At 35.8% G+C, this 17,606-nt stretch overlaps 1 protein-coding gene across 2 annotated transcripts in view; it reads right to left on the bottom strand.

Moving 5' to 3' along the window:
• The window catches only part of MYOF (myoferlin), a 71,331-nt gene that overhangs the window by 48,652 nt on the left and 5,073 nt on the right, over nucleotides 1–17,606 (bottom strand). For both annotated transcript variants that reach the window (XM_074830938.1, XM_074830939.1), the window contains exons 2-7: nucleotides 16,572–16,627; nucleotides 15,598–15,689; nucleotides 5,422–5,530; nucleotides 4,040–4,124; nucleotides 1,709–1,869; nucleotides 1,067–1,195 (exon numbers count right to left, since the gene is read on the bottom strand). In XM_074830938.1, coding sequence (XP_074687039.1) covers nucleotides 1,067–1,195; nucleotides 1,709–1,869; nucleotides 4,040–4,124; nucleotides 5,422–5,530; nucleotides 15,598–15,689; nucleotides 16,572–16,627 — 632 coding nt within the window. The remainder of the gene's footprint in view (nucleotides 1–1,066; nucleotides 1,196–1,708; nucleotides 1,870–4,039; nucleotides 4,125–5,421; nucleotides 5,531–15,597; nucleotides 15,690–16,571; nucleotides 16,628–17,606) is intronic.

Below are 17,606 nucleotides of genomic sequence, written 5' to 3'. Positions count from 1 at the left end.
AGTGATTGTAATGATTTGCATCTTTGAAATTCAAGGCCACAGGAATAAATCTGATATTTTTACAGCACGAAGATAGATATACTATTTATTAGCTTATTTGTTTTGTTAATAGTATATGCCTCACTAAGTCTGGTCTTTGAGCCCAGCTATACTCCAGTCAGTACTTTATCCAACAAAAGGGAAGGGTACATAAACATGGCCCCTCCTATTCCAATTTCGCTTAGTATGGATACTGGGACTACCTAGGAATTGATTCAATACAAGGTGCAGCTGACCTTCTCCCTTTCTGTTTTTTACCACTGCTCCATAAATCTTGACTGCTACCTTTAGTTCAAGTCTCAAAGTTTTGTAACCTTGTTTTTGCCTGCCTGTGTTAAACATGCTTGCCACCCAGTTCCAAAATCTTCTGAATTTTCCACACATGTTCAGATAATGAGAGTTATCCCTCAGCATTCTCTCTATTAAGCTTAAGCTTTGCAACATCAGTCTTCCAGACAATGGGATCATTCTTGTGTCCCTTACACAGCTTTGAATTCTCTCCTGTGTTTCAGTGTGTTTGATGTACAGATCCCTGTCTGGACAAAGAAATCTAGTTGTGCGTTTACAAATCATGGGAATAAGGCAATGACATTTCTAGATTCTGTGTGGCAGTATTACTGACCCAAAGCATTGCACTGAAAGCTCATCTGCACACACCACAGAGGTCTGCAATGATTCCTAATTAATTTTTCCATGATTTTATAACCTGCATAGAACGATTCCAAGTCATTATTATGTCACATGGCCAGCCGTATCAAAGAACCTGTTCCATATGTTTCAGCTAAGTTTGACTTCCTTCTGGATAGTTTTATCTGCTAAGACTGCCAGTGATAGAGATGTGTTTAGTGATGTGAATACTTAAAGAAAGGGAACTTAAAGAAATGGGAACTGCAAAATGTATATTAGCCATAATTACCCTTAAATATTAGCAAATTCTTATTCCTTGATCATAATGAAAACAGTAATATCTATTTTTCTACATTTGATAGCATCAACATTTCAGCCATAGTGTTCTTACACCACTCACTTCATCAAAATATGGGTTGTTTCCTCTTTTGATTCTTGTTCGGTGTGTCTGGCCGCAAATATGAACTTTGACTACTGGTTTTATGTTATTTCCAGGTAACTGACGACCTTCAATGACTCTAACACGAATCTGAAAAAAAAAATTCAAGTATTTGTATTAATTCATTCCCTATATTGTCTATCATCCTGGTGACAACAGTTTCTTACTATACCACCTAAAAAGTTAGCCAACACCCATAGCAGCTGGCAGATATGGACTGGGCAGACTTTTCAAACTTAATTATGATAGCAAATATAATTTACTTGAATTTTACAAGTTGGGGATAATTATTTCAATAAAAGTTTTTTACGTGATTTTACTACTTATTTTTAAAGCTGCTATTGTAGTATGAAATCTATACAACTATATAATAAATAAGGTTCATCTAGATTTCAGTCAGAACTGTACAAAATTGGACATGTCTGTAACAGGCAAATTTGAAGAATACTTTTGAAATACAGGCTTTCAAATGAAGAGGCTAATTGTGTCTACAGTGCATTAGATTTGCACAATCTGACATTAAATTATGCTCAGGCTATGTGAAAGAAGCAATGTCATGCCAGGCAGAAAAAGAGAACATGCATCATTTAATAAATCTATTACCTGAAAGTCTTGTGGTTTGTTAGAAAGGATTCTCCGTGTTTTCTTTCCTTTGGTGATGCGTTTAGCTAGCTGGGCTTCCTTCGTGCCACTTGGAACTGTTGGTGTGATACCACCAAGTGGACCATCCAAGCCATCTTCATAACCTCCATCATCTTCTCCATCTCATACAGTAAAAAAACCAGTATAATTAATAAACAAATAGTACATTTTGATGTTAAAGTTACAGTAAGAGTCTGATATACAAGAGTTCCACTAAAATTGTATTATTATCTCATTTGAACAGGTTTTTTTGCTAACACATGCTTCCAACTCCTTTTGAAAGCTAGTCATTTTAGCCTGCTTAAGAACAAGTTTATATCCTAACCAAACTAACTGTCCCTCTTCAGGATGTAGAGTATCTAATACAATTTTCATACATTTTTTTGAACCAATTGAAGTTTTAGTAAAGTACAGTTCAGCTGTAATCGCCACCAGACCAGTTCACAATACACCAGAAGTGGTTAATTTTATTCCCGTTGGAGCTGTTTCCCAGCAGCAAGACTAGGCTACAGCATAGCACTGGTTTTTACTTCAGAATCTTGAAAACATGAAGACATTTAGGGTCTGCCATCCAAAATAAAACTCTGAATCCTCCTCCACAGCATTTAACTGTGGAATAAGTTAAAGTTTCTTAGTAAGCCTCTTTGACATTTCTGAAATCACAATACCTCTGTGGAAAACTGTTCTACAACCACATGACACTACAATACTGGATCATACAGTGACATTCCAGTATTGCAAAACAGGATCCATAAATATCTAAACCACAGAACTGTGTCATACTCCTTGTGTTTCTTTTCTTAACTGAAGGGCAGTGACTACGGTAAAATCTACAGGAAGAACAAGATGTGTCTCTGATAGTTAGCATTAACACAATGCTTGTTAACTTTATGAATTAGTTTGCCAACACAGGGTGATGATCACTTGCCTCAGTGATCCTTGTAAGAGACATATAAAAACACAGAGATTGACATACCATGTATTTTATAACCGTAAGACCCCACCTCCCTCACATCTCTCAAAATCTATCTGCCTGGATGGACCCATGTAACTGATGGATTACACACCCTGAGTTAACACCCTGACTTAGCATTTAATTTTTAATTTCTGAAACTGAGCTGCAGCAATTTCAGCTGCGGAAGTGATTTCATTTCATGGGAAATAGGTATTTACAATAATTATCTAATGTGTGTTTGATAATTTGCACTGAAATAATCTTCATGCAGTTGCTGGATACGAGCCATGTTTTATTTTACCTGTATTAACTTATAGTTTAAGTACACTTTTAAAAAGCTATCAAAATAATCTCATATAAATGAATTTGCATTTTTAGCCTTCAAATTGACATTTCTATAATATTATTTTGAAGTGTAATGATTTAACCCACAGCTTTTGTGTTTGCATTAGCTATCCTTCCACTCCCCAAGAACACCTCTCAGTGAAGTCAGTGGAATCAAGATTTCCCTCCCCAAACACTCCTCATTTCAATTTTTTCCTTCTCACGTTATTATCTATCAACAGATAATGGTCAAATTGATTTATTTCTCCTCAAACACATGACATTTATTACATTTACTTCTTTCTGCACAAACACAGCCTGGATATTAGGGTAATTATTTGCCTGTCAACTGCAAAAACCCATTGTTACTTTACAGTTCTTTTAAGAGAATGGAAAACCAGAGGATCTCAGAAACACTCTCAGCAAAAGCCTGGTTAATATTATAAATACAGACCAAAGAATATTCCCTACCAATCACAGTATTTTGTAGGCTAGTCAAGTATCAAGCTTAATATAAGATACAACAGTGTCTTTCGAAACTTACTCTACAGAAAAAAAAAAAGTTTAATGATTTAAGAAAATCTTTTCACAAAGCTCCCTGACATTGAAAGTAATAGAATATATTTTTCCAAAAGTGTGACTTCCCTGCTTCTTTGGTTAGCCCTAGCATTACAGCAGATAACTGCTGCTGTTTCTCTGAGCACCCAAAAACCTTTCTTTCCTAAACAAAAGCCATTTTGAAAAGCTTTTAAGCAACATCATTCTTTTGTAACCTGATTCCACTGGAGAAAATGATGCTAAAAACCATTTTATGTCAGGAAATGCCAATTTTCTTCCTAGCTGTAGTTCTGAATCATCCTTAATTTTTTTAAAATCACTATCTTGCAGTCTTGACATGCTTGCTTCTGGTTACATTTTTTTCTGATGAACAACGCTGTTGAATCACTTTCTTGCCTTATCTAAGTATCTCCATGATCTTTTAACAATAATGTTCTGAGAAAAGATTGAAATACCTTCTTGTGTATTGGTCCCTCCTGGATCATTTGGATTTGCAGGTCCAGCTAGTGGTTCATATCCTACTCCCAAATCAATTGTTGCCTATAGAGAAATACACTTTTTTTTTTAAATGTAGCACACAGTATTCACAACAATTGATTTAAAGCAGTAAGTTGTTCTAATACTGTACATGAACAGTTAACTATTCACAGTCACAGCACAGTTTATAATAAAATTTCAAGTATTAGTAAATTAATAAACCATTATTAAGCTATATATACATACAAACAATAAGACTACACAATTTGCAGCTAATGGAATAGGCTCTAAAATAATATCTAACGAATGGAATCACTGTGTTTATATTTAGAAAAATCTGTCATAATACAAGTATATAAGATGTTCTATAAATGTTCATTTATTTAGTTCCACAATATTCATAGCAGACTAGGTGACATCCTAAATTTGCAGATGGAAGAACAAAGGTAATGAGAAATAACACTATCTGATCAACAACATAACAAGTCTGAATCATAAGTAAAACTTCCTATCTGGCTCTTCTAATTGCTTGTTCATACCACCATCCTGGAAGAAAAACACTATGTCATTTTCCATTCTAATTACAGAATTGCCTTTTTTGTGCTTGACTACAGTTTTGGATTATTGAACAAACCATTATTATTCCTAGTTGCCACAGTAACATGAGGAGTCAGCAAAAAAAGCCCAACGCTGTGACCAACTAAGCATGATATTAAACTACGGCTGACGAGATACTGAAATTACCCTTAAAGCCTCTTATTGTTATGTGTACTAGAATGAAGTGCCTTAACAGCTAGACCGCACAAACACAGTAAGGTCCCAGTTCTAGAAACTACTTAATTAATGACTAAGTTAATGACCAGATAATAACTCCGTTAAATTTAAACACGTGCTAAACCAAGTTAAGCAAGTTCTTGTGTAACTTTCTGAACTGAGCTGGCAGTGAACATGTACATGATTATGTGCTTTCTAGAACCAGTGCTATGACACAGGTGGATATTAGAAAGAATATAGCAAAAAAGTGCATATGGGAACTCCATCTGATACTTAGGAAAATGCTCTTTTTCAACATCAAGCTGATTTCCATGCATACTTTGTGGCCTATAGTATTTGTAAGACATATATATAAATACATACACAGAAAACAATTTATCTAACTTGAAGGATATTAAACAAACTCAGATGGTACAGACATAATTATATTTTGTTAGAAATTTCCTCTGTCTGGAGCTTTTGCTACAAAATTCCAAGCATTTAATTCATAAAGTAAAAATAATTTGAAAATTTTTTGTTTCACTGTTAGCTCTGTTGCTAGAGCATTTTGATCAAACAGTAAAATAAGGAAATGTAAGCCACTCACTCCAGTTTCTTGTCCCCTTTCATTTAGCAGAGGTATGAGTTTGAAGGGTAAAGATCTGCTTTGGTTACCTACAAGATCCTTAAGTGCTATGGATGCACTGCCAATTAATCTGAAACAAAGTAAAAATCATTATTAGAATGCGAGTATACATCAAACAGAAGTTCCCTTTTGTATTTTGCTAGTGTCTGTTAGTCAGCCAAATAACTCCAGCCATGACTTGAAAACCCAAGACACAGCAAAAGGTCATTGCAAATGTTATGTAATGATTGTGTACTGCTAATTTGTATTTTCTGTTTCACTGCACTTAAATGTGCTTATGTTCTTTAGGGAAGAAACAGCTTTAACCTAAAAGAGGTTAAAAAATGAAATTTAAATAAATTTTATGTGTATTTTTGAAAATAGTCTTCTGTATAACTTTCAACAGCCATGTCGCTTGTTTCAGCCACTGAATTCTCACTGGTAAACTAGAGGAGGTAATTCTTTCTTTCCCTACATAGCTTTGCAAACTCTCAGATGAGAAATAATGTTTAAAGCTAGATATGACAGCTGTTGTACTACACAGAAAGAGACACAAAAAGACATACACACATCTCTGTAATGAAAACAATGAAACAGAACAAATGCAATCAATGTGCTTACTAGAGGCTTCACAAAATTAATCTTCTTGCCCATACTCTACGTTTTGGAATAGGTTCATCTCCTTGCCTCTACATTCTCAGAATGTTTCAACATGGCTCTAAAGAGGCCTACCATGGGAAGCTGCCCAAGAGATCTGACATTCTGTGGCAGACTGTCCTGAGCTACTTCCACCTACGGGACTGCCTCTGTCACCCCCATCCTCTTCAAAAAAGTTAAAACTGCATGAACTTTTAACCTGAGAAACTTCTTTTAGGCAGAGTTTCTAACAGTGTGCCATTGGTCTCATGATATGTATTTCATTTCCATAGTATGCAATAACAGTTCACTCCTATACTGAAGTGGATTATTGGAATAACTGAGATTTTTGCCAATGAAAAAAACCCCAAGATAATTTCACCTTGTAAATATTACAAAGAACATGTATTACAAACAAAATACCAGCTTTGCTGCCAAAGAAGAAAAAAGTTCTCTATGTGGAGAACTTAACTGAGGTCCCTTTGAATAGATTACAGTACTTTTTCATGGAGAAGCTAAGGATGCAAGGGCATTTTTTGACATGGAGCAAGAGAATTATTACAGCTACTCTCAGGTGCTATGTCATGAGAACATAATTTACTTTTTGTAAAGTACATTAGAATATAGAAGTATAAAACATTAATTTCCTGCAAATAGACATTCCAGGTAGTACACATTACAACTTTTGTTTAGCTGTGCACAAAAAATAACCATGCTTTCTGTTTGAATGATGTGTTAGAATTACTTCGGTGCTGCCAACTCCTCAGTCAATTCTGCTTTCCCAGTTCCTCTCACTCCTCCAATCCCCGTTGTCTTTTTGATAGTTTTGACTCCCTACTCAAACTTTTGCCCCCCAAATTGCCAAAGCACAGTAATATTCCAGATATGCCTCACGTATATGTCACACACAGAGCATGGGCTAGATATGAAAAGCAGTTTAAGATCAGGCCACGCTGCTGAGGAAATTCATGAAGCTGTTCTAACCTTTAAGATGACCATAACTGAAACTCTGATCCCATTTCTAATACCTGCCTCTCCTCTCTTTACTGAACAGACACATGGATTCAGTATTGTAGTCTTGATCCAGTGTCCTTAAAAAAACTATGGAAATACACCTAGTTATTTCAGCGAGCATTAGATTAACCCTAGGTACATTTTCACTTTTTACAAATTGTTGCACAGAGCTGGACGTTAGCTGAAACACTGACTCCATATATTTCTCAACTTTAGGGAGCTTAAGAAGCAATTTCTCCTGTTATGCAATCAAAATTGCATTCAACCCACAAGGCAAACCTAGATTTGGAACATCAGATATACGTGCAGTGGTCTTATTTATCCCTCCAACTGTAGTATTATTTGACATTGCTTATGATCTGATGTAGTAAACCTGGACACTAAACAGTAATGTCTACCTAGCTCAGGGAACAACAGCAGATGGTCTCTCTGAAACTGAAAGAGGCTTTATTTTTTCCCCTGTGGCTTCAACATTCCAAAAACTGGTGTTATATAGAAGTCAAGTAAGTATGACATTACACACCAAAGAGAACATCTCCCTGTATATTTGAAGAAACTTTTCTATGCAGAAAAGCAGGTGTCATGCAGACAGACACTGATGCTACTCAACAGTCAAAGAAAAGCAGAAGAGGTTCATTCCCTAATGACTGTAAATCCCAAAGCTGTTAAGAGAGAAAAATACTAGGTAGCTTAATGCATTTTTCTCTCTATTACGTAGCCTTCTAACATGTTAATATTTTGAAAGCAAGTATAATATAAGCAAATGGGAAACTATTCCTACAGCTGGAAGGAACAAATGCTTGAATTTCATTTACACAGTTGGATACTGAAAGAAACCAACTATTGTTCACTCTTTTTAAATCAATGCAAAATTAGTCAATAAAAACTTTCAATTCCAAATATCCTTAGTTTCCCCAAATCCTTCAACTGTGAATATGCCTCCCCATTTGAGAATAACAGAGAGAAACATACATAGTTTGAGGTATCATAGAAAGGAAAAACCCAACAAGACTACCCTAAACCAGCTTTGCCTAGAGAAAGGCAAAGAAAATCTTTTCCTATGTACATTCATAGAAAAATTTTGTAGACTTGCTATTTTGATTTGATATGAACCAGGGTGACTTACATTAACTCCAGAAAGAACTTCAGAAGTCACCCAGTCTCAAATCATCTGGATGACTGTTTCAGCAACCACACCCTCCTATCTGGTGACATTAACTCAAGAACAGCTGTTCAACAGTAGTGCTTTTGAAATTTTCCAGCGTGAATTTCCATTTCTACATCTTCATCTGTCCTGTGCAGATAACTGCACACATCTGAATACATGGTAATAATTTTTAAAATTCTGATCACCTTCAGAAGACTGAAGAGGGAGCCAGTTACATAGACTACTTGCTTGCTACTAGTTGCCTCTAAAGTCCTTTGTTTCCCCCTCCTTTAACAGGTTGGGCAACAATAGCCTTCAGTCTTTTTCCACTCTTGCTAGAGTGAGAAATCTAATATTCAGACTACACACTATTTTAGCCTACTTCTAAGCTTTAGCCAAATTCTAAGCTTTAGGAAGTTAGTCTTTTGTCTTCCCCAAAGTGGTCCTGTTCACAGGATTTGGGATGTTTCACCCCTCCCTTAGCAGAACCCCAGACCTGATGAGGTTGGAAGGGACCACTCAAGATCATCTAGTCCAATCCCTCTGCTCAAGCAGAGTCAGCTAGAACACATTGCCCAGGACCATGTCCAGTCTGGTTTTGATCATACAGCTTTTAAACCACTTCAAATATACCAGTATATATCAGTACCAGGCCTATGATAACTTTCCCCCCAGCAATCGAAGGAAAATACTTAGTTCATCAGCATGAAATCAATGAACTACAGATGACCAACTATTAAACAGTGTTAGATTTGTGCCAAAGCTAATTAATCCGTTACTGCTGTGGTTAGCATTTCCTGTTAGCTGCCCTAATAATCAAGAGAAGTGAAACTTCACACCCATGCCTGGATCAGGAAATGCTAAATCACAGTACCAACCATTTTATTACTCCTCCTCTGTTTGAAGGTAGCAATTCATACCAAATTCTTTAGCATTTCACGTCCTCCAGCTGCTTACATGCTACTTCTACTGGAAACCCAGTGACTTTAATCCCCTGAGAGTCAAGCATTTAATTTCTTTTCACTTAATTTTAAGGGTTTATTTTGTCAGGGGTTTATTTTGTCAGAGGTTTATATTAATTATTCTCATCAGCAAACTTGGTCCCACCCTGCAGTTATAATTGCTACATTCAACTTTTCTTTCTCAGTGTGTATGTTCCATTACAGATTCTATGCTACAAGACCCAACACCCATCTTCTGTTATTCATGCTGTGTTTTATAAGTTTTATTAAAAGCAAACCAAATACTTTTATGTTCTTTAGTTATTTGATAATATTGTTTGCAATAACAAACTTTTAAAAAGAAACAAAGCATGGATACTATTTTGTACAAGGCAGAAAACCTCAGAACTGAATCTTAACAAGGCTGGATCTTGCACACAAAGTATGCAAGGAAAATGCAACTATGCACAGCCACACTGATGTGGAAAAGAATCCACACAAAAGAGTACAGCTGCAGGAGGATTCAAACAATCTAGAAGTTAGTTAACTATGGAAAATACTTAAACATGATTAAATAATTTGCTGCACTGTTCATTTGTGGCTGCACTTGAGAAAAGGGTGTGCCCAATCTGTTTTTCCTCCGTGTCACTAGGTTACTAACTATGCAAAGAACACAGGGAAACATAGAATTCCAACTCTCTTTCAAATAGAATGAAAATCATTTCATTCAGACACAACTGTAACTTCCTGTTAACATTTTTTTTTTTTAACTTCACAGGGACAACTGAAGTTGTTTTTTGTTTGTTTAACTGCATGAAGATTTGTGTTCTGAGAGTTTGAAATCTTTCTACAAACAGTATTAAACATAATAGAAAACAGATGTGTTCTCTTTTCAAACATCTTTATTCTGGAAAATCTAGCTAAGCATGGATCATATGACTTCCCTCTAGCTTATTCCTATGATTGTCTGCATGCATGTCAGTGTGGTTTGCTTTATTTATCTTTTCCAATGACTGTGTCTTTTTACCATGAAGAGCACTCACTTAATCTATCTGCAAAAATTTAGTGATCCTGTAAATGAAGCAGTAAATTCTATCTCCAGGAAAAGAAGAAACGGAAAAATATTCAAATGTTCTTTCAGGCTTGATTTACAGAAACATGCCAAAGCAATGAGTCAAGTGTTTTGGCACAGTGTAAAAACAGAATAACATCCACTGCGCTCCTCCTCCTGCGTCAGTGTAAGAATGGGCTGGGTGAACAGCTATCTAAGTTTCTAGGAGCTGTAAGAAATCATGGGTTATATTGCAATCTTCTGCTGTGTTGTTCTAGAGGGGAGTACAGGTTCTGCAGTCACCTCTTAGATGCAGCAACGGACCAGGTGCCCAGAACTAGTCAGGAGTAACACTGCATGGAATAGCAGAGCGTGTATGGGCTAGGAGCTTTGAGTGAGCAGTCAGAGAGGGAGTTGGGTTAAGAAACACATTGTTCTGCTTCTAACCTACACTGCGGTAAAGAACGGTGGCAGAATGTTTGAGCAAAAAGTTGTCTCTACTTTGAAAATAACAACAGCAATCCCCACTGCTTATTTTCCTCCACAAGAGAGAAAATAAAGCCAAAGACAAAGGTGTAGTTTCTTCTCAGTGCTCTTTTTTGGAAGACACAGTCTTCCATACCCTTTACACTCAAAAACTAAATCCCAATTCAATCTAGACTTTAAAGTAAAATATACAAAAATTCCTCTAAAGAAAAGATTATTGATTTAGACTCAAATCCCACTTAGTTTAAATACCAGATACACCTCCCAAGTTAATGGGTCTACTCATAAATAATGTCAAAAGCACATAGCAAACACTGGGTTTCTGAAATAATGGGCCTTTACCTCTGAAAGACTTCAGCTCAGTTAACCACATCAAATTTACATGTAAAAATTAATACAATATTGTCCAGCCCTCACTCCCCCACCCCCTTGTTTTCTTAAACTGTCATTATAATAGCTCTCAGTAGTAAGGACCTTAGGTAGGCATCATACTTCATCTTTCCAATCCTGAACTAGCATGCAGAAAAAGCAGGGGAATGTAATTTGTGTACTTTTCCACCGAGCATCTTTTTGGAATGCTGCAGCACTGCAGGCATGTATCTAACTATAGACTTTTCCTTAAGTATTAAAAGAGGATACTGTGAAAAAATGGCAAAAGTATGATATCGTAGTCCTAAATCTCTTTCAAACTTGGTATTAGTAAATAGAATCGGTAACTTTACAGAAATACTGGTTATGCATACAGGCAAGTAATATGTGGGAAACTTCTTCCACATTCCCTCTTTCACATGCTCCTTTGTCTAAATGTGAATGTTCACTAATACCAAATTGCTTCTGCTGTTACAGTGCTTTGTGTCTTTAAAAGAAATCCAAGATGACATTTCCTATTATCTTGTTACAGTCAGGAAGCCTACTCATGTGTTTCTCACTTCTCACCCCCTTATCCTGTTTCCCTGCCAATAGCCCTTCCAAATACATCACACACTGAAAATATGTGGCAGTTATTGAGGATTTATTCTCAAAGAGCATTACTCTGAAGGTATTGCTCTGTCTTTGGTATGGACTATATATATTTTTGCACAGCTCCATACATAGAAGTCCCTTTCCCAAATAATTTTACTGCTTTACTTTTTAAATTGTACACAAAATAAGTGGTGGACAACTTGCAGTGCATAAACCCAAGCAAAACAAAGAGGCATTTGCACAAGCCAGGGGTTAAGCATTACAAATATGAGTCCAGATGATATTTACAAATATGGTTTGAAAAGAAAACACACATGCCTGCTTAACTTTGGACCCACATAGAGAGTGAAACATTTTAGGGGCTTCAGATAAGCACCTTCCTTTATTTCCTGATACATTATAAAATCCATTACAAAATTCTGATTACTGGCAAGCTTTCCTATATCAAGTTCTGTGATTTCTGGGATTTCCCTAAAATCAGAGGCATGCAATATATTCCTGCTTTACTGACCTACAGGAATCTCAAGAATGAGAGATCTGAGGGCATCAGCTTGACTCCCAGGGATTTTACAACAGAGCTGTTGGAGTATTGTAAAAACCTGAATTCACACATTGGGAGGAGGCTGAAAGTAGTAAAGAAAAGCTAACAATGGAAGTGGACTACTATCAATAAATATGAATGTACGCCTAGCTCAGTGTGATAAAATACCCAAATTTGCCACCAAAAAAAACAAGGAAAGGAGATGAGGAAAGAAGATCATACTCCCTTTCAAAATAGCAACAACCAACACTACTTTGCATTGACAGAAAAGAGAGAGTGCAAGAGCGCAGCAAACAGACAAATAGATCCTTGTTTAAAATCTACGACTTTATACAAGAATTTGGGAACTGGCATCTCATTTTTGATAAGCTCTTTCTGCAAGTTTTTTAAAAAATCTCTGAGTGATACTTGTCCACATGTATATATTTACCTTTTTAGACAAAAATCCTATGATTAAGCAGAGATAGGCAGAAGATCTTAACCACTATGAGATAGCTAAACATTAAACGCATTGATGAAGCTTTATCTTGCTATGCATGTTAAGAAAGAACTCCTAGACTTTGCTAGAGCTTTTACAGCCAGAGCTGTGTTTCAACACAAAATAATACATTCTATCTTTGCTGTAGATTATCTAAAAGAAAAACTTTCTGATTAGCTTGCCACCACCCAAGACCTTACCCTTTTCCTGCAATTGATTTTATGGACCAGTTTTATTTCTGTGTGACAAGTCATAAAACAAATGGCATGCAGAACACAAGAGGTTGCTAACAATTTCAACTGGTAATTTATGTCTTCTTCATTGAAATGATCTGCATGCATTGCTTCAAGGTAACCAGTACGCCTCCAATTCTGATATTAAATTAAAGCTTAAATCCTACAAAACTCAAGATATGCTTTAGTTTTTTAATCTCAATATTCTTATGTTCAGAACCACATAAAACTTGCTAGGGTCTGTGTTAGGTATTTTTTCATCACAAATACATCAGGAACATCAAAGTCCAGGTCAAAATGACAAAAATCTTTACTAAGTTTATATATTATGCTTTCTAATAGGATGCGAATTAACTGGATTTTAGTGTTCCCATATATACCATTATAATTTTTCATGGCAACAATTTTTTTCAATGGCCACAGTAAAAAGGTCCTATCAACTCAATTCACAGGAACAAACCTGTTCTTATTAAAAAAAAGAAAAAAGAAAGTTTGAAAAATACAAAGATGACTCTTAAAAGTTAATTGAACGAGACACCTTAATTACTTATATGTTTACTTATTACATGTTCCTATTCTGTAAGAATATAAACATACAAAAAAATGTTTAAATGCCAACATGGACACCTGACAGCATTTCAGTACTCTAAAACTTTTTATAAGGTCATCACCTTTCATATAAAGATACAAGCCTCAATTCAAGGTGGCTCCTTTCTCAGTGTCTTCGACAGCAAGATTAAACTAAAAACAATTTCCAGAAGATCATACACTCTGTGCATCCTTTCTGCTGTAATTACTCAATGTGTAGAAAAACTAGACTTATTTTTCATTTTTTAGTTGAAGGAAATCTCTTTGTGTTTTGTGTGGTATCCTTCCAGGCACATGTAGGTATAGCCACTGTTTGTTTATCTTCAGTTCTCTAAAATTAATAATAAAACCTGATTTTGTCAAAACTAAAACTAAGCATCTTACTACTACATGAAGTTTTTCTCTGAGCACTGAGGACTCAACAAACAACTGCACAAATGAAACTTTCCTTGGACCATACACAAAAAGATCTGCAGCCTTAGATCCCATGATACTTGGTTTTTAGATGTGTAAAAAATGCAGAACCCAATTTTAAGTATATAGGTGTCGTACATACTGCACTGGCAGAGTTTAGACTTTTAGAGTAGGATTCAAGCTCATCGACACACACTAACAGCACTAACCAAAACAGAAATGGTGCAGGAAGGAAAAAGCCTTCAATTTCTGTATGTTAGGGGCATCATGAAAATGGGTATTTCTATCTGCTGAAGGCCTAAACTCTAAATCCCTTACTGATAGCAGGATTCTCTGCCTTTCCTTTCCAAGAAATCAATGTCAGAAAAGGCAATTCTCAGCGGCCTCCCACACTTTTATAACAGTCTAGAGTCCTCCTCTAAGGAATGGGAAGTTAGATACCCATTTTCTTCTCTGCTGAGGTTATTCAATTCACTTTTCACAGAAGACTCTGTTAATATCAAACTACCTATCTTCTTTAAAAAAACCCATCAAAACCAACAAAACCAAAAAAACCCCAAACCACCAACCAAAGAAAAAAATCCTCAATCCATTTTTAAACAATGTTCTAAAAATATAACCAGAAGAAGAGGTAGCAACAGCATTGTCAATTTTCCATATAGGCAATGAGCCTGAGGCTTGTAACACTTGGCCAACGGTTGGAGAGAGATTCATCTCCCTACTCAAGTGTGAGAGAATTTACTCTCACATCTGACATCAGAAAAGACTTCTGCAAGCTGATCTTGGGGAAGTTCCTTTTGTTTTCAAGTTCAAGCTTTTTAATGACCACACAGAGAACTTCATTGGGCCAGGAAGAGTACAGTAGGAACATGTAATTTCATAGACCCCACTAGCCAGAACACTCAAAACCCAGATTCCATTCCCAAGACAGTTTTTGTATTTTATCCAACATATTTATCTTGATGACTAAGTCAGAATCCCAGGAGATGAGTCTAGGACTTCAATCCCTCCAGACAAGATAGGAAATTGAGCTTAGGCTTCCACTCTTCCTACATAAGTCTTAAATAAGTGACATAAAATATAGCCCATTGAGGAAATTTTTAAAGATGGTTAAGAGCCTTAACTTAATTTTGTAATTTTTGGTGGTTTGTGGTGGCTGTGCTCTGAGAATGCCAATTAAGAGATCTTCAGAACTACTTTCTGGAACTTTTTATATATAGTAGTCTTGGGTACTGCCCTGCACCATTCTGCAAGATGGCAACCTGCACCAGGTATCTGTGGCAGCATAAATCTAGTTACACAAGGACCTTTATTACAAGTAAGCACCAACTGAAATATAGCAGCTGTGGTTTTCAAATGACAACACCACATGAAGGGATCTAAATTTTACCCAAATTCTGCCTCACATGCCCAAAACATTCTTGAATTTACCTTCAGCATGTCTGCAATAAAGTATAAAAAGAAAGCTGACACACTGTTTAAGAGTAACAATCCAACTGGTGAGGTATGGAAAGCCCACTGGCTTAAAGGCTACAAGTAGGTATTACATCAGGAACCATCTAATTGCATTCATCATTCCTCTTCAGCTACTATCAGTTCCATCTTTTCCCTGGACTTCTGTATTGAAAGTTGTGTTTAATATGGGGGGGGGGGGGAAAGAACATACTTGTTTTGTCCAATTGTTTCAAAATCCTTCACAATAATTGTCAGGGAAGATGAATTATCCAGAGCAATTCCTTTCAAGTCAAATTCAAGAACCTGAACAAAAAAGTGGAGCAAAATCAAATTATAATTACAAGTTTTGTGCAAATTAATTAACAGCAGAGTGGTGTATGTAACAAAATTATTCAGAAATACATTTTGCATTTAGTGAGAGACAGACAAGACCAGCTTACATTTGCAAATCAAAGTTAAAAATCTGGGAACATGCTCATAGCACATTCTTGATTTGCTGGTTACTAGTAACAGTAACAGAAAAAAACCTAAATTGTTTAATATTGAGCCACAATCTCTTTTGCAGTTCCACTTCCTTACACTAACATAAGTATTTTCTTACCACTCATAAGATCTGATACTATTCCCCTGCAATACTGGTTGAAGTCAGTTGCTGTTAAATTTAGAGAAATATTTGTAGGTTCCCTTTCTTTGTATCCCTAATTACAAAATATAAGAATTTTTAACTTTCGTTTCTGCTTGTGAAAAAACACTACTAAGAAAACATTTTCCCAAGGAAAACATTACTGAAGATGCAAAATAAGACCAGTCCTACAAATAAATCATTAGGAACTTCAGCACATGATTCATTCTAATTCTGTAGGGTTTTTTCCTAGTATATAATAAAGGATCCAATTATGTTCCCATACATGTGGCTAAGCAATAGCTGAATATCATTTGGTCCAAAGTAAGAGGAAACAAAACCAGGCCACAAACTCACCAGATAGCTACATCCTTTTACATAAAAACATTACTTAATGAATTTTAATACCTGGCACAAGATGAATCCATTCACCTGCATTTACTAACCTCCTGAAAGAATACATATCACTATTTCCTTTTTCTAACCGATATTCATAACTGTAGAAACCGACTTAACCAATTTTTTGTCTTAAAAAAGATCAAGAATTGATTGAAAAAAATTACCTCATTCCAAACAGGATTAAGTTCACTGTCAATTTTCTTTGTTTTCTTTTTTTCATCTGCAAATACAAACAAAGTGTGATGATCTGTTTTTGCTACAGCACTACACAAATATCACAATTTTTCCTTTCACTTTTCAAAATAAATTTTGAGCTTTAAACTAAATGTTCCGATTCTTTTTGCCTTTTCCAGTAGCTGCATATTTTACAGTCAAAAAGTCCCCTGGGCAATTTGAGTAGTTGAAGCTTTTTTATTCTGTTTTATTTAAGCATAGCTAGATGTATTTCCAAAAAGCAAAATTAATGATTAGGTTCCTCAACCTTTTATGACCCTTGACTGCAACTTCAGTAAGGATGAAAGAGGGCAGACTAAAAGACTTGGAGACATCAAACCAAACAGTAACCTCGAAGTGATGAATTTCAGTGTTACACATTTACCATATCTGAGTTACAAAATACTTGTAAGCGTTTAGCTCTGAAATAAAATCACTTGGAAAAAAAAATCTTAAGAAGATATGCTTACAGTGTCAGCACTTTCTGCTTTAAATGAGCAAATATTAGCAGAAATACATATGCATATAAGAGGCAATGCAGTCCTTCCTGAAAAAATGGTTTCCAGAGGTTAAGCAGATCACTTCACTGATGTTTACTGTAGCCTAAACATTATAAATTTTCCATACTTCATGGTAAAATTTGCATTTGGTCAACCTACAAATCATGGGAGTGTGGAGTGTGGTGTAAATAATATATAGTGTGGCACTTCAAAATTCCTTCTCCTGAGAGGATAATACAACTCAGGTGTTGTTGGAGGTGAGGCCCCCATTACCTATTAAAAAGGGAAACAAAATTCTGTTCTTACAACAGGTTCAAATCAAGTAACATGCCATGGCGTTATTTTTACTTTTTACTTGCCCTATACATATACAGCTCCAATGGAGAACAAGCCTTGACATGACACTCAGAAGCACAAAAGAACACTCGCAAACATGCAGCGCTCTAAAAAGAAATGGCATGTATTAGTGATAACAAAAGCGTATAT

Source organism: Strix aluco, chromosome 7 (assembly GCF_031877795.1).
Source record: "Strix aluco isolate bStrAlu1 chromosome 7, bStrAlu1.hap1, whole genome shotgun sequence".
Taxonomy (NCBI): domain Eukaryota; kingdom Metazoa; phylum Chordata; class Aves; order Strigiformes; family Strigidae; genus Strix; species Strix aluco.
This window is presented reverse-complemented; position numbering and strand designations above follow the sequence as displayed.